The following is a 26,884-nucleotide window of genomic DNA, read 5'->3' on the forward strand; positions in this document are numbered from 1 at the left end:
TAAAGCTCAGGAAGGTGTCATCGTGAAAGTACAAGGAGAACAAGATTTTACAGAAGAAACAGATGGTATCAAAGGTTGGAAAGACATGAGGAAGAACGAGTCAGGAGAAGACTTTTGGAAGCGCAACCAGTGAGTGTATTACCATAGAGTGTTGGTGGAATGCCAAGGGGTCCAGGGCAAACTTAGGAGAAAAAGAACACAAACTAATTTTGTTAGATAAGCTTTCTAAGGAGTTTAGAAATTAAAGGGAGGTGGAATGTGACTATTAATGTTCCATACAAATTATCCAAGTCTGTTCTGGGCAGAACAGACTGAAACAAAAACATTAATACAACAGCCTTGCATGGGCAGAAAAATTTCATACTGAGCATGTTTGTATTTAAGTTCTCCTTCTCATACACAATCTAACCGCAAGAGATATGCCAAAAAGGCAATAGAAAACTGTGCATAATGGCAATTATCTTATAGCAAGAGCTGGCTTTCAACTCCAAGTTTATAAGTTATTCTGATCTTTGAAAGGACAAATTCAGTAACCTTTGAAAAAGTAAAATTATCTTTTTAGCAATATTAACTGTGAAAATAATATCCAGAAACATGTATCAATCACTTTGCAACTGATGTTAATCACTGAACATTAAAAAAGATCTTTAATACCTTTAAACAAAACGGAAACTCAATTTTCTGTTAATACAAAGTGCATCCTACATGCCTGATAGTGGTTGTGGTCTAAGTAAAGAAGAACCAATTACTTCTAGAAGTTAAACATTCTGAAATTTCAGATTGTGAATCAGTTGCATAGATTGTACTGGGAATTCGTTTCTGACAATGACGAGATGATGTTCACCACTGGAGAACTAGTGAATCCTTCTGTATAGGAAGAATTTGAATGTTACTCAAAGAGCTAACATACCATTAAATTTATTTTTATGTAGCTAGGTAGATTTCCATAAAATTAAAATGCTGGAATTATTTGTAAATATTTTGAATAAATGGTTAAATGCTGTTTCTTATCTCATTATATTCTATAAAATGGTGTATTTGGCAAAGCCCCTAAGTGCTACTTTCTGTTGCCATGATGCAAACAAGTATCACCATAGCATAAAATGATTGCCATGGTTTTAAAATGAGTACAAAGGGAAGGAACAAACAAGTTTCAGGATTGTGCTCTAAAGAGTACATTGCACAAGACAGCTAAATGTCAATATTCATAAGCTTATAGCAATTGAATGGGCATTTGCTGGTGTAATGTAGCTCTGCATAACTGTGTTCCTCTGTCAGTACACGTAGGAGGAGTATTAATTTTTAAATGTTCAACAGCAAACATGAGTTAAAATCTGCTTAGATTTACAATTTGACGTGAACCCACATCAAAAGCTGAAGATTTTAATCCATTCTAAAATAAGGATACAGCTATAAAATGTTTATCAGTTAAACAATAGCTGTCATTTTACAAGTAATCAGCGATATACCTATTTCAAGTCATCGCTAGCATACTAAATGTGATTTCTCACTGAGCGTATCCTGAAAATTTGCATCTCTTATAAGGCAAATCATTAGCTTTTAGAGCACAGATGTTCTGACAATCTCTCTTCTACATGGCCCCACATATGATGTTTTAATAAACGACTTTCCTAAAACTTTCATAAGTGTAAGGTTTTCTAAGGCTTAAGGAGAAAGTAGATAAAATATGTTTTGTATTTTAACTATTTTACTTCGAGGTGAAATGCTTGGTTGAAACCGGATATAAAGAAAAGCTGCAAAATGTACTTGTGTACTACTTCAAAGCCTTTCTTCAGTCTTCCAGTCCAGAAATTCTCAAATATGTTCAGTGCAAAAAGTGAAGGATGCAAAAAAACCCCTCCATTATTCAGGGCATCAAAAGTAAGAAAAAGGTGAAATTATTTGTCCAAATGTACAGAAGAGGCACACATTGTTAGCATAAATGTTGATTTAAGAATATTCAGTAGCACAGGGAAGCATAATATTTTCTGTTTTAAAGTACTAAAATGTTGTAAAAGAATGGTGAATTATACTTCTCTGTAACTGAAATATAACTGTTTTATTGAAAAGCTAATATTTTAAATCAGAAAAAGTTGAATACTAATTATTCCTAATTGTTCTGCTACTTCAGAAACCTATAAGAAGAAAAGGAGTCCTAAGACCATATCTGCGTTGTTTCTGAGATATGCAGAGATCAAATCACAAGGTGAAAAATTTAAATAAATCCCAGAGTAGTACCAGATTGGAAAATTCAACAGTAATGAAACTTTACAGAATTAATTTACCCTTTACAGATAAACTTTTTCTAGACAGTTCCTTTGGCACTGAAAAATTGCAAACCTAAAGTCTTAGTTCAATATACCTTTACCAAATGAAAGCCTGGAATAAGTTTGATGCCTTTGATACACAACACAGGTCAATGCTGACTGCATAACCTCCATCCCTTCACACTGTCTTTGCTTTGTGTTAGCAGAATTTAGCAAAACTTGACTACACTATACAGTCAAAACTATTTTATGGCAGCTGTGAATCATTAGCATAACACAATCTTTTTCCAAATTAATGAGAAAATCCTTGCATTGTTTCCTTTCAGAAGCAAATAAATGTGAGAATGTATTTCTTATACTATTGGATATTCCTAAAGACATAATAAATCTTATAATTTCATATAATGTAATGAAAATTAGATGACACCAGAATAGTCATGTTTCTCAGTAGGCAAAGTAATTTCTGAAGATGTATGTTCTACTTATAGAGAAACATGAAAAAATGCATTCATTCATCCCTCAGCCATGTTGAAATCAGATTCACATACGAGATGCTTGAAAAGGTCTAGTTTTTCCAAAATGTACCTCTGAAAATCCAGAAAGTAAATAAATTAAATCATTAAAACAAATTTAATTTTGAGGAGAAGGAACCCTGTCCCCTGGATTCCATGTTTATAGAATGTGGAGCAATATGTAAATAAAAAAAATTACAAATAAGAACTTCAACAGATTATTTATCCTTCTGTGTCATATATTAATTTCTTTGGAAAGCTAGGAGGTCTCTATATTGAAACGTGTACATAAGCGAGAGAGTTCATGTAGGTGCGACTCTCAAAAAACTTATCAATGTTGGTTCTTATCAATGTTGTTGCAATTCACACGAACCTTCCTTCTTGTCTTCTGCAGCAATCTTCACTTTTGTGTCTGTTATATCTTTGAAAGAGGCCAGAAAGAGTACTACATCTCCTTTTTCATTCTTTATAGGAACAATATCCAGTAGGCACCAGAATGAAGACCCTGCAAGGATAAAGAACGAATTTAATTCAAACAGCTGTCTTTTAGAGGAAAAAAAAATGAACTACTAAATCTACAACTAATGTAATTCTAAAAAAAAAAATCTTATTTAGAAGGTCAGTAGTCAGGGAATCACAGATGTTCAGCTCATGTAAATCTCTGCATCATTGGTTGAAGCTCAGTAATACTGCTTTCCCTAGAAGCAAGGCATTAATTTAAATGCAAAATTATCTACAGGGATCATTAATAGAGTTTAATGAAGCTGCTTACTCCTCTGAAACCATGCTTTCCTTTGAACTCTCAACTGATGTTGCTTACTTTATTGGAATAGCTTTCACTTTGTTAACTTGACATCTGAAGCTTCCATGTTTACTATAGAATCATTCTACCTTAATCATCTGACTTGATACTCATTAAAATCTCTTGACAGAAGACCTGATAGTCAGAGCATCACTCCACTAATTCAAAGATATTTAAACTAATCAGATATCAGACTTAGAATAGAAATAGAATTAACTCCTTGCATCTTACAGATGGTGAGATTTATAATACCACACATCATCTGTAAAATTAATATCAGCTATCTTCCTTACTGTCTATAATGTTCACCTTGCTAAGACTTAAGTTAGACAACGCTGAGTTTGGCAATATTTTTAATTCATGTCAACCTTTCTCTGCCCACACCCGCTACATAGTTATCCTGCTTAAAGTAAATTGTTATTGTCACTGATTAAGTCACACGTCCTGTTAGCAAGGTATGTTGTTCAATTCCAGTGACATTATTCATAAGTTTGCCGTTAATGCAGACCACTCAGAACAGAACCATGCCTGGGTGCTGGTAATGCACTGGAATTATAACAGAGATCTCGGTAAACACACAAGATCCCAATCCCATCCATTCTGGGATAATTCAGGCCAGTGCCAGGCTTTTGTGTTTTTCAGTTTTTGGGTATCAACATTAATTACCTCCACCCACCATCAGCCTACTAATATTATTTATTAGATATATAAGTACTGCATAGCATTACTTTTTTAGTTTTAAATTTATTTTTTGGACGTGTCTTTACACTTCCATAATCATGTTCCTTCCTAACATACTATTTTTGGCATTCATTTACAAGCACAAGTCTACTTTCATTCATAAAAGGAAACAAGAATAGTTCCGTGGACCACTGCTGTCACAACTGACTACTGCCAAATGATCAGCTGAGCTTTGGAGGGGTCCTCAGGAAGCGCAAGCAGATTAGTCACTTCCCACTCTATTCTCTGTCCTCTGAACTCTGCAGTCTTGAAGATGAACTGGACATACCAAGATCACAAGTCAACTTTCTAATTTAAATTTTCAACTGGAAGTTCCCTGACTGCCTGTTGAAGGTTGTAGGCAAGCATGGGACGTGAAACAGCAGCTTTCCTTTTGAAGGGCCACCACAGCTGAAGGCCCAAAAGTATGCTTCAAAGGAAATTCATCTGGTCCTCTCCATCCTGGTCAAAATTTCCAAGAGGTAGACAGGCAGCTTTGAGAGTAACATTACTAGTTCAGTCATCAGGTAATGCTTCCACTAAGGTATTTAAAGGAGGGATAGGGAGAACTGGGAACAGGAGGAAAGAAGACTGGAGAAGGAGAGAAAAATCATGGGAAGAAGCAGACTGGCTTAATATTGGGTTTAAATATTCTCATTTTGAGGTTGAAGACAGAGCAAGCAAAGAAGCCCTTTTAAAAGAAGGTAGAACTGATGTCAGAAGCAAGATTGTTTCTTTTTCCATTTTAATTTTCTGTCCTTAATTCATTTTTGTATAATTTGACTCTTTTATCAAAACTTCTGGGAAAAACTGCTTGGTAGTGTTACTGTCAGAAATATTATAGAAAGCCACCACCCTATCAATCTGAAGTGATGCATTCAAAGAGAAGAAGCATTAAGCAATTTTACTTTCTTGCTTAAAAATAGAATCACAGGTCTCTACAGAATATCATTATAACTCTTAAACTGGTCAAATTCTTTCTTGTAAAGTTACATTCTGCCTGGCTACTTTCTAGCAGTAGTTTCAGTTGAACAAGAAGTCACTCTTAACTCCTTATTCTAAACAACACCAACAACCGCTATGTTCTTTTAAAAAGATGTGTAATCTCCTCCAGAAGTAGAAACATATCTTACTCTTTTTAAATTGTTTCATGTCTTTTCTACACACACACACACACACAAATTAGTCATTAAGGCTGCTCCTGGAAGAAAGTTGTAGATGTCAGCCACGTTCAAACAAACCTAACTCAGTTATGCTAAGAAGCACACCTGGTAATATTATCTGAAATGATAGATTTGTAGGTTTAGGGAAGTTCTAGTAACATGGTTCATCATTAGAAATAGAGACAAATCCATTTAATGTTTCATGTTTTAATGCATTTCCTCTTTTGTGTAATCAAAGTGTATTTGAATTCTCTGCAGGTGAACACTGGTGACTGAAATTGTTCCACATCCTGTCATCATTTAATGTCATTTGCTGTTTCTCTTCAATCATATTTTTTCTCATTTTCTGTCCTCATTCTCCTCCTCCTCCTCTGTAAATATGTCTGAAAATATTTCGACTAAGCAAAGAAAATATGGAAAAAAAATGGTATGCACCACCATGGAAAACACATATCCAATACATGTACAGCCTAATTCTCTCCTGAAGAGTTCCAGGCTAGTGCCCTGCCCCGCCCCGCCCCAGTCTTGGCATTACTTATACACTCAATCTTCAGAAGTCCTAAATTGAGCTTGTTGGTTTGTTTTTTTGTTTTTCTGTCTTTACTCTGAAAGGAGCAAATGAATATGAAGTACTCTTCAGGACTAGAGATGATCCAGTTTAGATCAGGACTAGGTCAACATGTCCTTGCACTCTGTCAAGAACAGAAGTGTGCTATCTTTCGCTATTGAGGAGCATTCTTGGAAAAATATACTGATCCAATGCAATCCATTACATAGCTCTTACTGAAAGCCAGCATCATATAATTCTATAAGCCAAAAGAAGAACTTTCTACTCATCAAAAAAAGTAGTGCCCTCTTTTGTTACAGTTCTTTTGAGTGCACTCATCTGTGAGACACAAATTCCTTCCCTGCTTCAGATGGTGCATACAAAGGTCTTCTGTATTGTCAAGAGTCGTCTATCAAAGAAATTTCTTTTGGAGGTTTATTTATATACAGACTCTCTTTATTGCTCCAAGCCACCACTCTTGGAGAAAGAGTCTAATTTTTCTCTTGCATTATGAACTGAAAGTTCAAAATATATTTTAATATCCTCAAGGCTTATATAAGCACATCACAGGAAAGGAGAAAAGAGACCAAATGAAGCATAATCTTATCACAAAGCAATTTGACCATAGTCCACCTTTTATATATACATAAAAAAGAGAGTGTTTTATGGTCACTCTCTCAACCACCCTTTCTACCTTTCCTCGCTCCAACAGCTATAATTCTGTCCTCAGACTGAAATCAAAACAAAGGTCAACAGACCAAGGAATTTAAAAGGGAGATTTTATACAAACCCTTGCCATCAGAATGCCAATAGCCTTCGGAGGCAAGCATTCCTTTCACCAGAAAATAAGGCCTGCTTACACCCAGGAACAGATTCAGACCATTAGCCCTATTGATGAGCTATGTGAACTCAATGTACAATAATACTCACGCAATCTTTAGCCATGCCCACCCTAGACAAAGATCAATGAAATACTCAGAATGGAAATCTTTGGTGGATATTTGGGTATTGCAGAGGTATCATAACGTAGAAATGGAATGGGATTATTGACAACCAGCTTATTTAATTCTTTAATAAAATAATTAAATTCTGCATCCATCTCCTCAAAATTTTAGTTGAGCTTTTCTGCAGTAGCTATCTTCTTAGCCACACATATTCCTATGAGTTACTTAGGACCAGTGATACTGATGCAAAGCTATGTTCTCCTTTTGCTCTAGACAGCCTGGGACTGGTTTGTCCAGGCAGACAAGCTTAAGTCTTCCCTTTTTTGCCATGTGTCAACCTTCAGTGGTTATATCCACTTCCAGACCTTCACTTCCTCAGGACTTTGCTTGCCACACTACCCTCAAGACAGACACTGAGCCAGCTTGTATTGCCCTTCCCATCACTCAAGGGCAGGAAATAACAAGTGAACAAATCCCTGTGATTCATGTCCACCTCTCTGTGGTGAGAGGAAGAGGCATTAAGATGCAGAGCTCTTTCACGAAGCTCTGCATCTGCACATAACATACAAGACTAACCCAATTAAATGTTTCATAGTCTAAGAAACCAAGTACCTGAAGAAAAAAATAGAAAGTGTAAATGTTTTGCATATTAGATATACAAGTCTTGTGGCACAAAACAATCACTCTTCAAGTAATAATTATCATGATATATATGCATAAGAGGGCAGAATTAGGCTGCACAAGACATCATAAATCTGGCACATTTCTTTACATTTCAGTACTTGACTTAGTAAACATAGTTCTTTTAAGCAGATCCAAATTTCCACCCTATTTCCAGGGGTTTGTTATGTAAAAGACAAAGATAAAAATATTTTCACATAGATAATTGTAATAACTTGTCAATAAAGTTGATGCTAAATCTTCAGCATTACAACACAATCTCATTTACAGAGTTACTAATTGTTAGCAAAATAAACTTGCTGCTGGATACATGATATTGCCAGAGAAGTTTTAGCCTGATCATTTCCACTTTTCCACTGCAGAAAGTGTGGACTCCAAGACTGACAGATCAGATGCCAGAGAACTGGCTCTTTCATTAGCTTATCCAAAGATTCCCAGTGTCACTGATAACATTTGGTTTTGAATGTTCTGTGGTTTTGACAAGGTGTCAACATTTTGTTGAGGAGAGCAAAGCACAAAGAAGAAAAAAATGCTTAAAGAAAATGCAACTGAACTAAACAGAAAGAGAATGGAGCTGGAAGAAAAAGTATAGCTATAATTAGAGCTCTTTCTCCTTGTAAATATCACATCTTTGACAATGATCAATTAACACAGCTAATGCAAGGTTTTGCTACTTTAAGCAAATAAGTACCTCATTCTCCATCATCTCTGCAGTAATCATACGTGTGTATTAACAAAATCTATTCATTTTTCCCTTGAATTCTGCTACTGTAGATGACACCCTGCGTGCTACATTCTAGTGACAGTCTTTGGTCTGATGATATTGCAAGAAAACTAACAAGAACACGTAAGGGCTATCAGGTAATTGACTTTATGGTCACTGACGGTTGTGCTAACACTTTCATAGGAGTAGTAAAGAAGGCTCAAAAACTTGTTTACCCGTATTCTATACGGCCAACAGATCATGCTTGTATCCTGCAAGTAACTCTCCCTACAAGTTTTAACGGTCAATGTAAATCCATTCCAAAATGCCTTAAACCAGAATACAGTGGTATCCCAAGAACTTGGTAGAGAAAAGGTGATAGGTAAGATACCTTAATAACAAAGTAAATATTGCATTTCAGTATGAGTAAGTAGGTAAGTGTTAATCCTGTGGAGGACTTAGAAACTTTCATTAAAAATATCCTTGCATCCCTCTGTATAGGCTATGGAGTACCACATGAGATTATTCAAATCTATCACATCTCATCAGAGAATATGCAAATCCCCCCTCCATGTGTTTCACCCATTTTTCCGTGCCCCTATGCTCTGCTCCCTCTACCGCCAGGTAACTCAGTGATTCATATGTTTAACTTTTTCTGCCATCACTGCCATGATGAAGAGAGAGAGAGAGGGAAAGGATGTTCTAAGAGGAGACATTTTTCAGCACAGCAATCTCCTATCCTTGTCTCTCCTGCATAATGCCAGTGTTAAGCAGAGGGAGGCTTAACACACCACCTCAAAGTCTCCATTTATTACTATGTGGATACAGACTGCCTCTGTAATGGCAGTTCCTAGTCTGAGTGCGTGACTTTTCCAACCTTAGTGTTCTTTACATTTTTTGTATGCAACAGCTAGTACAGTCTGCAGTGCACATTTTATGCAAACTAATTTATGAGCTCCAGCACATCTACATTTCAGCTTTGTTTACTCAGCTTTCCTGTCTCTCCTTTTATAACTCCATTATCTTCCCTACTTAATGAAACTCCGTTTCAAAATCCTCTAGTTACATTTGAGTTTTCATTGAGCAAAAGCAGAGAAGCTAAACAATGCCTGTTAAAGCCATGTGACATTCATTATCCTTATGTATACTACTTACTTTTTGTCTGCTCTGATTTCCTTTTTCTCTGTCCATCCAAATTAGAAAAGAAAACTACATTTAAGGAGATAAATACTTCCCTGATGTAATACATTTACCAGGTTACATTTATAACAATTAGCAAAATACACAGGATTATCTAAAAACTCAGTTAAGTCAATGAAATGCATTCTGTTTAAATGCAAAAAACTTCAGGGCAGATTTATAAATATTATCAGTCTGCAACTCACTTTTCCTCCACCTCCAATGATCATTACTCTGTCACGGTCATAATAGTATAAGGCATTCAGCATTTGTCAGCTAACTCCTGGGAAAGTACTAATTGAGACAGTCTATTTATATAAATAAGTATCCAATATCTACAGTTAAAGTGGGGAAAAAACCCAACAAAACAAAACCAACAAAACCCAAAACAAAATACTGTTTCTTCAATATCTTTGTATGGACTGTTTCAGAAATAGTCAGGCTCAATCCTTCCTGAGGAGTCTAGTCTTTACTTTGTTCAGTTGAATTATGCTTTTTTCATTGTTTTGAGTTGAGCAATCCCAAAATAAGCAAATTTTGCTTTCCCTTGATTACCATATTATTGAAATCTATTGTTAGAACTGTATTTACAAACTATGGTCCTTATTCCTTTTGGATTTTCAGAGCTCCTAATCCAACATGTGGATGTCATCACAGCAGTAAATATGATTTCTCAGTCTACTGAGGGATGTACTTTTGTCTCTTGGGAAAAAAAAGCACGAAATTTTCTTAAGCCAGGATGATCCTTCATATACATGTATGTATGTATGTATGTGTGCATATATAATTACATATACATATTTACACATACATTTATGAAAAACCATGTATTTATATACGTTTTTTCATTTCTCTCAGTTTCTCCCTATAAGCTACCTAATCTTTTTGAAATTGTGTCTGATATTTTGGCACCAGGAGGGGGTGTAGCTCACATTCATCTGAACACAACCATGTGTTCAAATGATGTTATTGTGCTTTTAAGCTCATTATTTTATTCTCTTAAAAAGAAGCTTCAAAGATGACATAAAATTTCCTGTAAGCGAAGGCACACCAATACCAAAACAGATCACTACACTTATAAAGACAATTTCCCACTTTTTCAGTTTCAAATGACAGGTGATAACAATATAAAAAAAAAAATCTTCGTGCTGCAAGATATTTTTATGACCCTGGTTCTGGTGTCTCTGGCAGTGGCAGCCCCTAGAAACAGCAGGTCTGAAGTCTGCAGAATGGGAGGTCTCCCAATGCTGGAAGAGGTTCTGGTCACAACCTCATGCTTATTCATAAAGCTTTCAATAGATATCACATGGAGAAAGAGGGGATTCTGCTGGTTAGTTGTCTACTTACATTGCAAATCTCCATTTTAGAAACTGATCATTTATTTTCCATTGCTTTTTCTACAAGGTTAGGTTGGAGAAGATTTTGCTTAACAAGAATATCACTGCCTCTACAGTGCCTCTCTATTATTTTAGTTTTATCTGCTAATATTCATCAGAAGTTTTAAGCAAGTTTGAGGATTTTCTGTTGAGCCCATGATTCAAGAACTTTAACCTGCACCTGACATGCTTCCCACTGGCACCTTTCTGGAAAGAAGAGTCTAAAGCTGGGACCTGAAAAGGGGTTGAGTTGTGGATCTGGACTGATACCTCCACCCTGTCAGGTTTATGTTTTTTGTACAGAAGGGTTTTGAAACACACACTGAGGAATTACATAATGCTGTAGAGAGGATTAATCTTCCCAGTTCACCACTTGAATCTATGTGAGCACATGTTGTAAACAGTCTCTGAGCCTGCCCACTGAAAAGAATTATAGTAACCCCGCCAGTTGGAAAGTAGTAGGTTTTAACCTTTTAATTACTTAACTGCTCTATAAAACCACACTGGTTTTGCAATTTCCTAGCCAAATCAGAGAGAGGGTTCAATAGACAGTGCTAACATGAGCCGCCTGCCGCTCTTCCAAAAACCTATGGAGCTAATGCAAGAACTCCTTGCAATTGTCAGCACAGGAGGTGGCAATTAGTCTGCACCATGATCCAGTATGTGGATTTGGGGATTATGAACAAAATAAGGAAATGTCAGCAGCAGGGAGGCAGGTAGTCATCAGAAGAAATGGTACTTTGTTCTTTCTTTAACCAAAGACAGCCTAACTCATGGTGAAGCACAGGGACACACGTCAGCTTTTAGCTAAAGCCAGATTTAAAACTCATAAAAACAAAAGATAGCCTATCGGCAGCCTCAGTGTGGCCATAAAATTGTGAGAAAATTTGAAGAGAAGAGTGACTGGTCTGATGTAGTACAAACATCCTATTGCAAAATAAATACCTACACCTCTTCCTAAAAATGACTGTGTAAAAAGTAGCATAGTGAAATGTATCTTAAAAAAATTAAAAAGTGCATACAGCATTACTAACAGTCATTCGTATTAAGTGCAGCTGGAAGCCAGGGCACCTGTGTGGAAACACTAATCTGTAAGCATCTGTAAGCAATGAAGGGCCCACCACTTTGTAACAATGCAGTAAGCAGCAGGAGACTCTCATATGGATTTATTTACTTATCAATGTGCTTCTAAGAGAACAAATCTTTTCTCAGTGAATTATGCTTTTAATAAATCATGTTGTTATTGAAAGAAGCTGTTAGCCAGTGTCACCATGAGTGCCATCAGAACAAAGTATCAGCGCTGTCAGTAAGCAGCAGTCTTGTTGAAATCTCATTAAATTACAGCAAAAGATCTCAGATGTTTTAGATCACATTGCACACAGGGGATTTTACTGCCTTTTTTTTTCTTCTAACTGAAGTTCATCCCCTCGTTTTGTCTCCTCTCAGGCTTTGTCTGACCGCTTCACCCCAGATTCTGCAGAGTTTAAGCCAGGGCTCTCCGGAGGAGCAGAAGTGTGCCCCATCCTCTTCTGCTGCAGAAGCTGGGACTGACTCTAAAATGTCTACACACTTCAAGGCTACACATTACCTTTCATCACAGGCCATAGGTCAATCAAATGAAGTGTTTGGAGAGAAAAAGAGCCAAAAAATTCTGTCTTCTGTGAAATAGAGGAAAATAAGGACATGCCTTCTGTTTACACCCACAACCATACTGCTTTTTAAGAGAAAGACTTCCCCAAGATCAGTGAAACTTCCTAATGCCTACTGAGCTATATGGAAGGGGGGAAGAAAAAAGAAAAAAGAAAAAGGAAAAAAGAAAAAGGAAAAGAAGAGGATGCCTTTATAAAGATACAAATTATTGTTTATGGCTCGTGCAATTGCAATTAGACATTACCATCAGATTAATTTTTCAGATTAATTTAATGCTTGCTCTCTTTATTCCCCTCCTCTTGTATTTTATACTATAATTTAGATAACATGAGCAAATCAACCACAAAAACTTTTTAGCTTTCTTATTTTTAGGCCATGTTTTTAAGGCAGAGCAGCAGTGGAACAGCAGTGAGGTCACGTTGCTATGAACTATCCTGCCAAGCAACTTGTCAAGGGACTTCCTCTACAGTAGTAACTAGATGTCACTAGGAAATTGATGTCTCTGTATGGAATTTTTTTTTTTTCCAATTATAAAATTATAATAAATGCCTCTTCTCTAACTGCTGGGCTTAACACTTCCCAGAGACATGGTGGATTTCAGGAGATTGTTAAAGCAGGGAGTCAGTTCATATTAAAAAGGTAACATACAACTCCCATGTTTCAAAATGCTACAGGATATTTTTGGACAACCATTAAAAGTAGATTTTTAAACTTCTTGTTGGAAAAAAGGGATACCATTTCTGCAACAAGCAAAATACTTTTTGTAGAGAAGAAAAGTTTTAAGAAAACGTAATTTTCTTTAATTTCAAAGGAAATTAATTTTCCTTAAATTTCTTTATAATTAATTAAATCTTCTATAATTTTAAATAAGATTAAACTCATCATCTAAAAAAAGCTTTAGCTTTCTTTGTTTGCTTAACACAAGTCTCGCATTAACTGCAAATAATGTAACGGAGCCTTTGTTATCCTATAGCCACATTATTCAACTGCAGCCATGACAGAGGCTATAGATGATGTCTCATGGCTCGAGGCTTCATTTGCCCATGGCTGCTCATGTGAGAACCCTGTTACACCTAGACTTCAAATGGCCTTTTGCTTGTATCCAGTAACTCAGTAAGAGGCTCTGACTTTTACCTTTTCTCCACTCATATTCAGCTCATCTGAAATAATACCTTGGTCCTGACCTTCCACATAAGGATACAGAGTTATTAAAACACATATTCTCCTACACTGATGAGAAGAGCCAAAATACCTTGATTTAATCATACTGACTCTTAAAATTAAAAAATTAAGAAAATAACTATATCATGCCTTCCTGACCTTACAAATTACTTACCAAATTTTTAGGGGCCAAGAATTACAAGGCACATGCCTAAGACATACCTCAGAAAGTGTTTAAATCAGTTTACACATAGAAGATGGCAAAGTATTCCTTGAGTCCCTGTGGTCTATCACAGATGAAGCAAACACTGCTTGCAGCCAAGTCCTAAGGCAACTTGTAATGGTGGTCCCAGCAACACTCACTTGCTCCAGTTCTCTTACAGCAGGGATTTTTAATTGCCCACAAAAGCCTACGCAAACAGCCCTGTTGCTGGGGTGCACAGATACAATGGACACTACAGTGAAGCCTCTCAAACGTCCATAAGTCAGAAGTGGTCATCGCTGATTACATAGTGTTTCAGACAAGTTACACATACACAGAAAGAGACCGATTTCCTTTCAGTGAAGGAAGGTTGTAGGACTACTGCAGGTCTTAGGAGGGTGTGTGCAAGAACAGACCTCTTTTTAAATACTACAAACTGATTTTTGAGACATAGGAAATGAGTCTGATGGGGTCATAAGGGAACCAAGGTGTGACCTTCTCAGCAGCTGAAGATGGAGAGCTTAGACTGCACTAAGTCAATTATTATAGGGCTTATTGTAACATCCTCTTAGGCTGTAACAGAAAAGGAAAAAATCCATGCTGTTTCTTACTTGTACTTCAGTTTGGGGGATTGTGAAGACCTCATTTAACTACATGTACTTGCAATTTGTGCAGTGGTCTGGCAGGGGGAAAAAGAACGGTTTGTCGAAATGTTTTCCTCAGCATAGTGTCCATCTGCTTTTAGATTACTCTAAAAAAGAGATCCAGGTAGTGACTTGTTCTCTCACAACTCACTTGAATTCAAAAAGGTTACTTTGCATTTCCATTATCATAATTGACAACTTAATTTGTTGCAGATGTTTTGAAGAAAGTGTAGAAATAGTAAGAGAAAAAAATAATTTAAAAAATCAGCTAATGATAGAGCTCCTAAGCTATATCATTTTAAAACTTTCTGAAGAAGGCAACAATCATAAAGTTCCTTGTCTTTTAATAGTTTCCTTTTCTGTTTGTCTTCAAAAAACCAATATAGCTCTGACGAATAAAAAGTTAGAAACTGACTGAGGAACCAAAATAAATACTGAAACTATGATGAAAAGTGTATTTTGAGTGGAATTTTCAAAAGACATCTCTCTCTGAAGCTGCTGTTGCTGCTGCCACAATTCTAATACTGCTCTGTGCTAACATGGCAGAAAATATTGTGGATGAGAAGGTACAGCCAGTTTCTCCTATTCTAAGGATTCATTAAAATGCCAAAAGGAGAACACACATAGAGAAAAGTTCCTATCCACTTCTAGTTATTCCAGGAGGATTGTTTTCTAGTTTGGTCAGAGCACAACTGCTGAAGATCATTCTTCTGTTAAGATCCAAACCCAAATGAGACAGACAATGAAATCCCAGACAGGTAATCCATCTTACTCAGCTCCCTACCCAACTCCTTGCACACCATTCTTACTTGCTGCAGTGTCAGCTCGGAGCAGTCTGGAATTTGCATGAAATTGGAAATGAGTTGCTGGAGTTGCTTTAGTTATAACAATCTTTCCTTAAGTAACAATTACGGAGCAGAAGTGTTATGTGAATTCTTAAATGATGGTTAAGTAACTATGAAAGACCCCATATTCAAGCTTTCTAAATTCAGATCAAAACTAGTAAAAGCTTTAAGTCCCAAGCTTGAATCACTACTTGTTTAGAATAAACAATCTAATTTAATGATAAAAACTAAATCAGTTTTAAACGGAGTTTAAACCAAATTCAAAAATATCAAAAAATGTTTGGAAGCTTGAATTTCTTACCCGAAAGATGACACACACAGAGGAAAAAAAAAAAAAATTAATTACAAATTTCTAGCTTCTACATTTTAGATCAAATCCAGAAGAAGAAACCAAGAATAAGTTACAGTGTTCATACATCCATTTCCCTCATAGTCATTTCTTATCATAATATTGTACTCATTACTAAGCTTTTAAGACGTATGCTGAGGGACATTTCAGTCTGTTCCGTGAGCTCAGAATTATCCCTGAGGCTGAACTTCTATCCTGAGGTTATCCCTGAAACTGTTCATTCGGTCTTGTAACTAGGCCTACAGAGCAAGGTTGTACCTCTGCATAGTGGACTAAAGCTACAATACCTAGTTTCACTCTGACACCCTAAATTCCTAACGGGACACTGAAATGTATGACAACTTGACATTGCTAGTTACTTGTCTCCCACTGACCTATGTTCCTGGCATTACACTGGGCCCTAATCCAACTAACAATTATTTTCAATATCATATCTATACAGTCATTTTGGGCCATTATTCCCAAAGTTCTTATGTCTTAAAATATTTTAAAAACATTTTTCTGCAACAAAAACATCTTTTTTTTCCTTTTTTTTCTGCCAAAGTTGAATAAGCCTAACTGCTTCAGAAGTTCCATTTTCCTTCTAAAAAAACCCCAAACCCAGAACATTTAGCTAAAATGGATGATTTACCAAATTTTCTGTCTGTACTTTGCAGCTCTGTTGAAAAAACAAGATTATTTTTTAAGATAAATGTTGCTTTTATTCAAGAACAGTCTCATGTTATTTCAATATCTATTCATTTCTGTTTCCCAGTAGTACAGAAATACATGAAAAGGAAAAATATAATAAATAGTCTCGGAAATTTATTCATACTCAGAAAATGTCTTGGAATGCCTTCCAGTCAAATTGTACACAGGGATGCAAGTAGGATGGATTGTGGGAATTCTTTTATCCTAAACAATTTCTCTTTACTTATTTATCTGTGGTTCAGCTATTTCACTGATAAGCAAATTGACCTGCAATCTCTTTCTGCCTGCATTAATCATACCTATTATAGGTTTGAAGCACCCCTTCATAGTGCAAAGGAATCACAATTTATCATTCAGGACCAAGACAGTGAAATGAATATGTTAGCTTTACTTTTTTCATTTACATACATTGAAATCAATTCACACACATTGCCCACTATCACTGTACAATACTGGAGAGAAGCAACTCTCATCCTTCCAAATTAAGATCATTTTTTCCCTATATTCAGACATGATTTACAAATTTAAAACTACTTTCTTTGAATAGCCTTCCTGAAACATGAGTTCAAGGAACTATGGGAGTCTCTTCTAAATACTAAAAAACAACAACAAGAAACAACAACGCCCCCCCCCCCCCCCCGCCGCAAGCCTCCCGAAAAAGGCAAGAGGAGGAAGCATTTAGCAGCATCTTCAGAATAACTTCAAAATTTCATACTGTGAAAAAACGCAGTCATGAACACAAGCCAACTCAGCAACATTTCTCTTTTTTGTACAAGTCAGGGAAAGTGAAGCTGCCTTATCCTAATGCTCTAAATCACTGACTATCTTCTTGTCAATATATAGTTATTACTTTTAGAAAAGGACATTTTAAAGTATTTAATATAATAGTAATAACATTTGAGGGGAAAATGTTTCATTAGTAAAGACATAAGTAGGATCTATGAGGAAAACACATGGCCTAAACATATGCCTAGAAATTCTAGCCATATAATAAACCAAACGGGTGATACTCAACAGGCACCCATGGATCCATTAAGCCCATGGATCATTAAGCACATGTGAAGGCTCCTATAGCACTGGGGTAGTTGCAGTCCTGTCAGGATCTCACACTTAGTGTCACCTGTTTGAAGATCACATGAATGATGGCAGTGTAAACACTTACAGAACAGGTACACTGAAGGAGCCTGATATAAATGAAACAAGCTGATAAGTGTGCATCATGGGGTGCTTTCTTCCATGGCTCACTCATCTTGCCTACGAAATTGTCCTTATAAATGCCCTACCATAGCAGTAAAAGCTTTGGTGGTGCAACTTGAAATTTACTGAAATCTATGGAGTTACTTAACGCTCAGAAATTTTTCTATGTGACAATACATACTTAAATATAGATTTTACTTACTTACCCACTTTTTGAAAATCATTATTATTGTATTTATATATAGTGACTGTGGAGAATGAGTCACTTGGATCATTCAAAATTCTGAGCATTTTATTGATGGGAGTGAAAATTTTACATAGCTACTGTCTACCTTATGGTCAGTATTAATTTTTTAATTACAGTTTCAACAATAAGGGGTAAGACCTTCAATATAAGAAAAAGTAGAAAATGCAGTGTCATATTGAGTGCAGATAACACAGTATCTCACAATGCAGTTTAGGACCCTGAATTTCTTCTTTGCAGCTTTGTAACTTTTCATATACTTATGTAAAATCAGTAACACTAATAAACAGAGTCTCAATGTGTACCCAACTGCCTTTATTCAAAACTATTCTTGCAGGTCTGATTATAGACATACAAAACCATTACATAGAAATACATGCTATATATTATATGCATTAATGCTAAGTTTCATTCGTTGGGACTAACAAAACAGGGAAGAAAAACTTACCGTTCTTCTTATAGAACATGATTTCTCCTTTGAATTCTACCTTTTCCTCCAATGATTTCTCAATTTGAAGAATCATCTGCTCATTTGTCTCAGCACCAAGTAAAAATTTACAGCTGCAGCTCTTCTGCATGACTTCAGTTCGTGCAAATCCAGCAAGCTCACAGAAGCCATCTGAGCAGTAAACAATAGGGAATCCCTTAGCCACCTGAGCATTTGCAAGGATGAAGTTACTATCTGTAGAAGAACACAAAAGTAAAACATGAATTACAGTCTAAATTCTACATCATTTGACATAACACTTCCTTAGCTTCACAGGAAGGCACAACTGGACATACATTTAAAAGCAAAGTCCCAACTGCCTGCAAACAAGAATGCAACTTCTGTTTTTAGACCATTAGTCTGAAATGAAATCAAGTCTAACAGTCCACAGAGTACCTTCATATGATGGCTTCTCATGGCTATGTACAGCTTGCCTCATTGCATCTTCAAGCAATAATTTACGATAACTGCCTCTGAGATGGATGTTAGCACATTAAAACAACCACTTGACCAAAGACTGGTGACAAAAGTGGAAGCTTTGGAGAAATTTCAAAGGTGTTATGTTGAGCTGCCACTTGGTCTACTCTGCAGTCTGAACAGACACAGCTATATCTTAAAAAAAGCTAATCCCTCTATGCTCTCAATAAGCCAAAATTGACCTTTATCAACACTCAGACTAATTTCTTTTATATAATTTTGCAAGGCAATCCTTAAAAGTAGAGTTGAGGGACATTCCAGGGTTACATGGACTTGTTTGTCCTTTGTCTTCTCTTTTTTTTTCTTGTGAGGGAAAAAGATTTCATCCAAAAACGCTGTCAGCTGTCTTCCAGAGCCCCACCATACTTCTCCCGTATGAAGCAGGCACATCAAAGATTCACCATCCTGTTACACCTTAACACACTTTTAAATTTTTCAGCGTATGTAAGATGCAACTATCATGTATGATAAATTCAAGAATAGTATAATGACATAGACATCAATCAACACAAAGCGATCTTATAATTTGAGTTCAAATCTTTCGCAAATCTTGCAGCCTAACAGCTCCTTTCCATCCCTTGCAAAAGTCTCTTTGAATGTTTTGTGCCTTAGACTCTCATCTTCAGGTTACATCAACAGCTCTAGCACTTTATGGTCTTTTTAAATTAGCATGGAGACCCTTTCTAGATAATATATGAAGTTCTCATACAGATTTTTACCTGTGTTTCCTTATCTTGAAGTGAAAAAAAAGGTTTATGGGAGGAATCTGACTACATTTCACATCGAGGGAGGAAAGACTATTATTTGCCTATTGCTTATTAAGGAATGTTTACCTTACAGCTTGCTGGCGGGAGCTTAGGAGCAGTCTAGTCCCAAGACAGATACCTCTAATTTTTTAGAATTATGTGCATGTGGATTCATGTGTATGTATTGAGGGAAAATACTATTAACTAACCCAGAATCCCTTGATAAGTATTCATAAATTTAAAGAGAAAAAATGAGCTACTTTAATGGAAAACTCAGGCTGATATGTCTAATCCCCATACAGGGATATATTATTAATGAATGGGGAAGGGAGAGAGAGAATTCATAAACTAAAAGGGAGGAAAAATAGGTCTGTTTCAGCCTTAACTGTCACCATAGTTCTACATCCATGAAATTCCAACAACTTCAGCTACGTTACTCTTTATTTACCCAAGGGATAAAATACTATGGCTGATACTGCTAAGATTTCAGTATTTTAAAGACAATTCTGAGGTTTATTAAATGATCAATTTGCTCTCAAGACTTTGTTTCAGTTACTCACCTTTTGCTTAAATCTCATTAAAGTCTTTCAATAAATGATTGTTATATAAAAACAGACTTTTCTCATTTACCAAATAATGTGATTTAAAAATGCATTCTGGTTCAGTGCAGTGCTTGACTTAGTCTGTCATTTTTATTTGCCTAACTAGGGAATAAGTATCACTACTACTATCATGCACTGACATGCTGCTCCCCCTGTCAACACAAAACTAAATCCCCACACTGCCAAAAGAATTAAAAACATATGCTTGCACTGCAGTTTAATGACGGCATTACGGTGTAAGACCTGCAGATCACACATCCCAAATGTGTCTGTAGCTATCAAATTAATTTACCCCTGGGTTTCTTATTGTTTAAGATATAATTATGTGATGCAAAGACTTTTTTTTTTTTTAAATTCTAATTGTTGTGAATTGCATGAAACAGAATATGGAACACCGAAAGGAGAGGAGGAGTAGGGAGAATGCTCTCAGAGTGCAGGAGTGTTTGAATATCATTATGAACAGGAATACACTGGAGCTTACCAAACATATAATGATTTTATGAAAAATTTAAGATGGCCAAACTCTCCTGTCATTTACATCAAGACAAACCCAGAATACTTTCGGTTACTTTAACACGCATAGCAGAAAATCATTTATTTCTAAAAGCCCAAACCAGTGCCAGCTAGAATAAGAGGCAATCTTTCTGTTAACATCAGCGGATGTCTGATAAAGCTTGTAAGCCTAATTTTGTTGAACATTTTAAGTACAACAGTAAAGCATCAGCTTCAGGAAAATACAATTAGAATCATATTTTCTGTTTTTCTGAGCTTGAAGTTCAAATCAAATGGTGAAAGATGCACTTGTAATCCCAAACTAGTAGACTAAGGGAAATATTTAAATAATTTATTGAAAAAAAAATCCTTGTAATATTTAAGGATCAAGCAACATAATTTTTTCCAATAATCATCTGTGTTTCATCAAATTCTTAGGTAATATTTACTAAGTGATAATTAACATTTATTAATTACACAGAGGAATTTTTTTCTTCAAAAATACCTTACAATATTCTGGTTCAAAGTTTATTTACTTCTGTAAATTTATTTTCATAGCTTGGAATCTTTAATATTACTTCCTATGCCTAGCGCACATAAAGCACCATAAAATATTTCAAAAAAAACATGAACAGAGGGTGAAATTTATATAATTCAGTCTTCAGTGTGACAGGAATAACAAATCCAGCATTTAATTCTATGATCTTCAGTGATAGCTAGCTAGATCTTAAAATCCAGAGTAAGAAGAATGACATTTTATTTAGAATAACTGTTTAGAAATCTATGGACTGGAAGACAGCACTTTTGCTTAACTTTGAACTTACAGTAAGAAAGTTGCAATGAGTGATACAAACCTATTGGTTTGTATAGTTTGGTATATGTTTATATGTAGATTGTGACACTTCCATAATAATAAAGATGACATTGAATTCCATGTTGTTCTTTCAGCACATCAGCAGGAATATTAAGTTATTTTATTCAGGTTGGTTGGACTTGATGATCAGGAGACAGTACTAGATTACTGGTAGGATTTTTTTTTTTTTTTAGGTGAGAAAATACATCCAAGCTAAATTCAAGATCTATTGAGAATGATGCAACCTTGAGCCTTTTGGACTGTTTAGGAGTACAGGGCATGTGCATCAACAGAGTAAAATTGCTGCAAAACTACATACAACCTGAAAGAACAGATTTTGACAAAACCATGAGTGGCACTCTTCAGCTCAGAAACTGTCAAGTGCTGTAAGTGTGCAAGATAAATAAATATATTCAAATTGTGTATTTGTATATTAGCTTTGGATAAAAATACTTGGTTGTATGTTCAAGCCTGCATGTAATGTGTAAAAGATCGTATAAAAGTGATTCTGTTAAAGATGTATCCAACAGATACATCTTAGTGTATCTAAGTTTTCCTTTAGCAGCAAGTCAGCAGAGGTGAATGAATACGACAGAGGAATTCCACAACTATTCAGCACAATTTAAAAGCACATTTGTTTCAACTATGCTTCTTTTCCTTTATGTCCATTTTCTGTGAAAATCAAATGACTTTTTCACATGAAAGTTCAAAGGAAGAATATTAGGAGCTTACATGCCTGCATTTGTTTTGGAAGCAGGACATATTGGAGTGGATAGGACATTGATCAACAGAAGACTTGCATGGTTTCCAGAAACCTCTGCCAGACACATAGCATAAACTCGGAGACAAGTAAACAAGCTGAACCAGAACCACGCTAGCTACACCTTCAATCACAGGCTTACACAACGTTGCCTTGTTTCAGTGACCTGATACCCAAAAATTATAATCTAAGAAACAGAACAAATTTATATCACATGCCATCTGATACAGAGAGACAGGTTCGTTAAACATCCCATGACAGAGTTTTAGAATTGAGATAATTAAAGGCAAAGGCTATTATGCAATTCTCTGCTTCATAATTAATGCACACAATTTATCTGACTGTTTGTAACGAGACCATGTTACAATTAAACTCAGCACTCCCTTGATAAATCTTACTGTCATCTTATTTAGCAAAAAATGACAAAAGGATTTTTGCTTTAATACTGTAGTTATGTCTGCTATAAATCTCATCGTTGTGCTTCCCCAGTTCTTGTAACGGTTCTTTTCAATCAAAGTCCAGATGGTTTCTGCAAGTCTTCATCTTTATCAGTGAAGAGAACATCTATCTGAATTCTTGTGCAACTGAGCACAACCAACCACCATTCTAATTTTAAATATTAAATTATGTATGAATTAAAAAGGAAGGAAAAAACCCCTACAAAATAAAAAAAAATCCCTAGCAATTAATGAAGCTGTGTTAATTAAGCAAGTGACTCACATAGTTACACTATCGAATGCAGAGCAGTCCATAATTCTTCTGGATTTACTACATTTAGGTTTGATTCCACAGCTCCTACATTGGCAACTTAACAAGAGAGGTCTCATTCCACGTTCACGCAAATCATTGTTACAGAGAACATGACCACATTAACAGTTAAAATTACCTCACTGAATGATTAAAATAGCACATGAAAACATCTAGTTTTATGTCAGCACATTTAGATGCAAGTGAGTTTTAGCTCATTTACTAACTGCTTTCCTTTGAATCTGATTGAGACCAAAAATATTTTATAATGCATACACTTCCAAATATTAAAGTTCATCTTAAAAATCTCAGTACAGATAACCGGGTCACTAATGTGAGGTTAAGATTTATCCAGATCTAGGTGAGTCAGAAAGAAAGAAAGTTGATTATACTGGTATCTCTTCCCACTTTTCACTAAAAAATATTGTATATTCCAGTGAATTTACAGTAGTACAATAAAAGGTAGAACTATTGCATAGTAAACTACAAGTATGGACAGATGAACAAAGGACTCATCACTGTAAGCTATATAATTGATTTAATTGGCCAAGTCATTTCAAATAAAAGCTTTCATTACAAGGAAATGTATTAATAAAATTGGGTAACAGTTACAAATTCAGAGTACGAAATAAGTCCTTGAAGTACCTAGCTCTATGGACTCAACTCAAGGGTGAGCGGCCATAGCTCCCACTTAACCTGCATTGCCAAAATGAAATCCCATTATGTAGAAAAGTTCTGAATTCAGCAGCTAAGAAATCAGCCTTTCACTTTGCATTTACAGTAATATTTAGTCTGACAGTGAAAATGCTTCACTCTATACAATATTTATAGTTACAAAAAGAGTTAATCTGTAATGCAGTTCAGGGTAGAGACATCCAAGCAAAACTTGGGCATCTGGATGCTAAATCATCTCCTAGTCTTATTGATAAACACAGATAATAAGCCATTTAAGAGACTTAGTGTTTAACGATCTCAAACCCTGCCTTCAGTGCCTTTAGTGCATCAGGTCAATACTAGAATAATGACTTCAGCCTTCTTCATGACCAAAGTACCTATTCCTAGAACAAAGCAAACCAAAAAGCCAGACAGTATCAGAGGGAAATAAAATCAAAAACAAAACCAAAAATAACCCTCATGGTGAAATGGGCTCCTCGGATCCTAGAGAGGAAAAAAAAAAAAAAGAAAAAAGAAAAAAGAAATTTGCTTCTCCATTAGAAATCTCTGTATATGTTCCTATTCTTTTTCTAATTCCAGTCTCATTTGCATTTACCCGAACTCCAAAGTATAAGGACTGGAAAGGACTTTGTTCAAATAGTAGCAACACTGTTACTGCTCATTTATCATCACAGAACACCTTTCAAATAAACAATCAGTGCAATTGTAATGGGTGAACGGTAGTAAAGGAGAGGAACTTTTAGCAGAGATGGCTTTGAAGTTCTTCAAAAACTCCACTAGCAGAAGCAGACATCTACATCTTTTCCTTAGAAGGAAATATTAACTAGTCTGACATACGTCTTTTTACTTTTTTCTTGATATTTACTGGAATTACAAATTCACTTTACACGTACAGTATGTGCAACAACAATTTAAATCCAATAGATGAAGTTGAATCAAGGTTGCAATGAAATATTTCTTTTCCTAACCTTAAGCTGTGTTGATTTTGACAAAATTTAATTTTTCAGTAAAAAAACTATTACATTCTATTTGACCAGCTTTATTTGTGTTATTGATTGTGCAGTAACTGCCAGCACACAATGCTGACGTAACTAAGAAAGCTATATTGCAGTTGTCAAATATTTACATGCTAGTGTGCAGTTTTATATGCATTAAAATGCTGCAAGTGAAACAGCACTTGCTGATGGAAAAGACAGACAAAAGAAGACATTAGCAGTGAAGAGACACTGCAACTCATGAGTCGCCAGCATGTGGTAACAACGCGTGGTGACATCCGGAAGTTTCTCAATGGGAATTGAAGGTGTTTGTTTACCTGGCAGAACTGAACCCTGACAAGGGAGCTCAGCTGCTGTTTGGTGTTTTCTGTGGGTGCCCACTGGAGAGCAGAGCGCACAGATTCCTGCCTCCAAAGGAAGTATGTTTTGCAATTTCTCCAATAAAATACATGGAAATTTTAAGTTCATACATCAGGCCATTTGTATAACCCAGCTATATTTAATTTGCTGTTTTTTTCTGCAACAGAACAGACTGTTCTGTTGATTTAAAATTCACCTGGAATGGTAGAAATGGAATTGCTATAAATCAAACTAACACACTGAGTTCTCATATGTGCAAATCATATAGCCTAATGATTTAAGAGAGTGAGATCATGGCTTGGTTTCAAGCTTTCAACTGAGAGAAAGGTTTGCAGATGAACAGTCCTCCTGAATAGAAAGATTTTCAAAGACAAGAGCTGCATCCTTGTCAAACATTTACCAATGTGATGCTGTCCATACCTTCCTTTATCACTTGTCTGAAAGAGGAATGAAATAAGGAGTTGAAAGCTGGTTTGTTTACAGCTGTTTTAAGCACTATGTCACCTACTCACAATTGGTGCTCAGTTTACAGACATACCAGATTTTCACCATTGCATAATACTTGGTGGTTTTACTGTCCTACACATGCCTTTACTAAATATCATGCCTGATTAACCAGTTTATAATACTATTGCAGTGGATAGCCCTTTGGATATTTGTCCTCAATGTATGTACTGCTACTGATCTTGCAATATATCTGAGCATCCAGATGTTACAGCTGCTGCTGACAGAGTTAGTGGAAGAATACAGGAAATACACTAACCAGCTGCTATTCCTGCACACCTGAGGGAAAGAACTTAAGCTGGACATTTCGAACCCAGTGTGAAATGCCTTTAAAAGATCACGTTCCTTTCTTTGAAATCTAACGCTCTTTTCTTCTTATGAAACTATATTGATTATGGAGTGGTAGCTCAGGGGCTTGGAAAATATCCTAATGCCAACTATCCTGGAAATAAGGAACTGGATTTCTTTACAATGTGATGATTTGGGGTTGAAGAACTATTTACCTACTATTGAGAAAGTTTCATCTTATCACTTGAAATGAGTAGATTCTGTGAAAATTTGTTTCCCCTTTGGAAGTGACCATGGGAAAAAACTGGTACAGCAGATTCTATATACAAAAGAAAGTTGTCAGTAAGTACATAAGGAAAATATTTTCAGCACAGAAATATAAAGGGATCTGAGCGCAAAGAGAGTGGGATAGCTTCATGGTCCTTCCCCTTGCTTCTACCATGTGAGGCCAGTTGAAGCTGTTTACTGTCCATATGCTGAGTACAGAGAACTTTCAGCCACTATTCGCAAAAAGAATGAAGGAGAACAAATGACACTTGCAGCCCTAGAAGTGGCCATGGAAGAAACTGAGAACAGGCTATGTCCTCTGGATGCTAGAGACTCCAGTGAGGCAGGAGCCATAAACGTACTAATTCTCCTCTGGCGACAGTGGGGCATCTCATGCCACTGTTCCTCACCTGAACAAAACGATCTATCCTCAAAGCAGACCTAGACCCATGTCTGGGTTTAATGTGAAGGCAAAAGGGACAGTAGTCATCCTTCCTCAGCACCATTTGCCTAGTGCAGCACTTGCACTCCACGGAGGGTGATGCAGCATCCTCAGCTTTTCACCCATCACTATCACAGATGCATGTGGTCCTGCACATAATAACAGCACACAGGTTTTGCATGATTTTCATTTCCACATGCGAGATACCCAAAAACAATATGTATACCTTTCTCATGTCAAAACTACTGGCTGTTCAAATATCAGATGTTACTAGTATATTCTCTGAATAAGAAATATTCATCATTTCGTACAA

At 36.0% G+C, this 26,884-nt stretch overlaps 1 protein-coding gene across 1 annotated transcript in view; it reads right to left on the reverse strand.

Moving 5' to 3' along the window:
• The window catches only part of KCNH8 (potassium voltage-gated channel subfamily H member 8), a 201,371-nt gene that overhangs the window by 120,197 nt on the left and 54,290 nt on the right, over positions 1-26,884 (reverse strand). The window contains 2 exon segments of the mRNA XM_075144513.1: positions 3,153-3,284; positions 18,325-18,558. Of these exon segments, the coding sequence (XP_075000614.1) occupies positions 3,153-3,284; positions 18,325-18,558 (366 nt within the window).

The sequence above is a fragment of the Calonectris borealis genome, chromosome 2, assembly GCF_964195595.1.
Source record: "Calonectris borealis chromosome 2, bCalBor7.hap1.2, whole genome shotgun sequence".
NCBI lineage: Eukaryota > Metazoa > Chordata > Aves > Procellariiformes > Procellariidae > Calonectris > Calonectris borealis.